At 41.8% G+C, this 1965-nt stretch overlaps 1 protein-coding gene across 1 annotated transcript; it reads right to left on the bottom strand.

Moving 5' to 3' along the window:
- Positions 1 to 722: 722 nt before the first annotated feature.
- Positions 723 to 1420, bottom strand: LOC140806683 (uncharacterized). Its single transcript, XM_073163230.1, has 2 exons — positions 898 to 1420; positions 723 to 760 (listed from the first exon to the last, which is right to left on the bottom strand). Exons 1-2 carry the CDS (start codon positions 1418 to 1420, stop codon positions 723 to 725), a joined length of 561 nt encoding a protein of 186 aa, XP_073019331.1.
- Between the last annotated feature and the right edge of the window lie 545 nt (positions 1421 to 1965).

Genomic DNA, 1965 nt, shown 5'->3' with positions numbered 1-1965 from the left:
TCCTGTAACTGTTCTTTCAATTCTTTCATTTCTGTAGGAGCTAATCGATAAGGAGCTTTTGAGATCGGATGAGTACCTGCCACAATATCAATCACAAACTCGATCTCTCTATCTGGGGGTAAGCCTGTTACATCATCAGGAAATACTTCTGGAAACTCACAAACAACATCTGTATCTTTTAATTCACAAACCGGTGGATAAATAACTAAAAACAGATGCTAAATATCCTTGACACCCCTTCTGTAATAATTTACAAGCCTTCATACAAGAGATTATCCGAAGAGAAAGATATACCTGCACTTGCTACTGTGAATGGTTCAGCTCCTACTGGTGCAAACTTGATCATCTTCAGGCCACAGTCAATATTAACTCTGTACTTCGAGAGCCAATCCATTCCCAATATCACATCAAAATCGTTCATTTTCAAAACAATCAATTCAGCATACATCTGATGGCCTTGGAAATATATTGGACATCCTCGCACAATCTGATCTGTCCGTAATTCTTGCCCGGAAGGTAAGGCTATGGCGAGTTGTGTCTCTGTTGTACTTGCTGTAATGCCCAGTCTCTTTACAAATGATTCCGAAATAAAGGAATGTGTGGCTCCTGAATCTAGTAAAACAATAGCAGTAATACCAGAAATCAAGAACATACCGGTGATCATCGATGTATCCGCATCCACTTCTTCTTTGGTCATGGAGAAAAGGCGTCCCTGTACTTTCTCAGAACTTCCTGGACAATTCTTGGCGAGATGTCCTGGCTTTTTGCAGCGATAGCAAACATTGGAACCTTGCATATATTCCCCGCCATGAAGTTTGCCACATTTAGGACAAGGTGGTCTGTCTTGTTCTTTACGTGGAGGAGGACCCTTGCCACGGGGTTCCTCTGGTCGAGTACCTCTGCTATCAGTCTTTTTGCCTTGTCCTGATCCTTGGCTCTTCTGAAAGTACTGATGCCTTCGTTGTTGTCTGTCTCTGTCAATATCATGTTCATCTTGTTCTGCCATAAGTGCTCTTTCCACTATCTCCCCATAGGTAAAAACTTTCGCCATCCGTACATCTCGTTTAATTTCAAAGCGAAGTCCCCGCATGAAATGTTCGCCCTTACTTGTGTCATCCTGTGCAATATATGGTACATATTGAACTCCAGCTTCAAATTGTTGTATGAATTCAGTCATTGACATGTTTCCTTGCTTCAAATTCAGGAAGTCACTAGCTTTCTTGGCTCGTACATCTTTGCTAAAGTATTTGTTGTAAAACATGGATTTAAATGTTTCCCATGTCAATGGTATCGCCGAAACTGCCACCCTTGCACTCTCCCACCATATCCTTGCATGCTTTGTTAACAAAAAGATGGCACACGTTACTTTGTCAACATCTTCCATATGAAGGTAGGAGAATATGGACTCCAATGACTTCATCCACTATTCTGCTACTGCTGTATCGGTGCTACCCATGAATTCCGGAGGATTCAAACGTCTAAAACGATCATATACGTCTGTCTGAACAGGCACATGTCTGTGTACTATGGCTTGAGCTTGTGCCTGTTCATGAGTAGTCCGTTGCATCTCCAGTAGCTGCTGGATTTGTTCACCATGGACTTTTGCATGATGTTGGAGTAATTGAGCGAAGTCATCTATCGGTCGTGGCGCACTGCCCTCACCTTCGACTGCTGGGACCTTGCCCTTAGATGACTCTCCTTCATGTACTTTACGTTTCGGTGGCATCGTCGCTTATCTTAACCTACATGTAGGTCACGTAGAAACACATAACTTAGCATAAACTATGGAATACAATGATACTTACTTGCCGAGTTCTCCATGTGGATGAAGTTCAGTGTCTTCCCTGTCAAAGAACCGTGGGCTCTGATACCATAAAAATGTCACACCCTTTCTCTATACTTGACATGATTAATGATACTTATACTTGTAATCCAAATAAGGTTTGAATGATATAACTATAGTAT

This window comes from Primulina eburnea, chromosome 12 (assembly GCF_022965805.1).
Source record: "Primulina eburnea isolate SZY01 chromosome 12, ASM2296580v1, whole genome shotgun sequence".
Classification (NCBI taxonomy): domain Eukaryota; kingdom Viridiplantae; phylum Streptophyta; class Magnoliopsida; order Lamiales; family Gesneriaceae; genus Primulina; species Primulina eburnea.
This window is presented reverse-complemented; position numbering and strand designations above follow the sequence as displayed.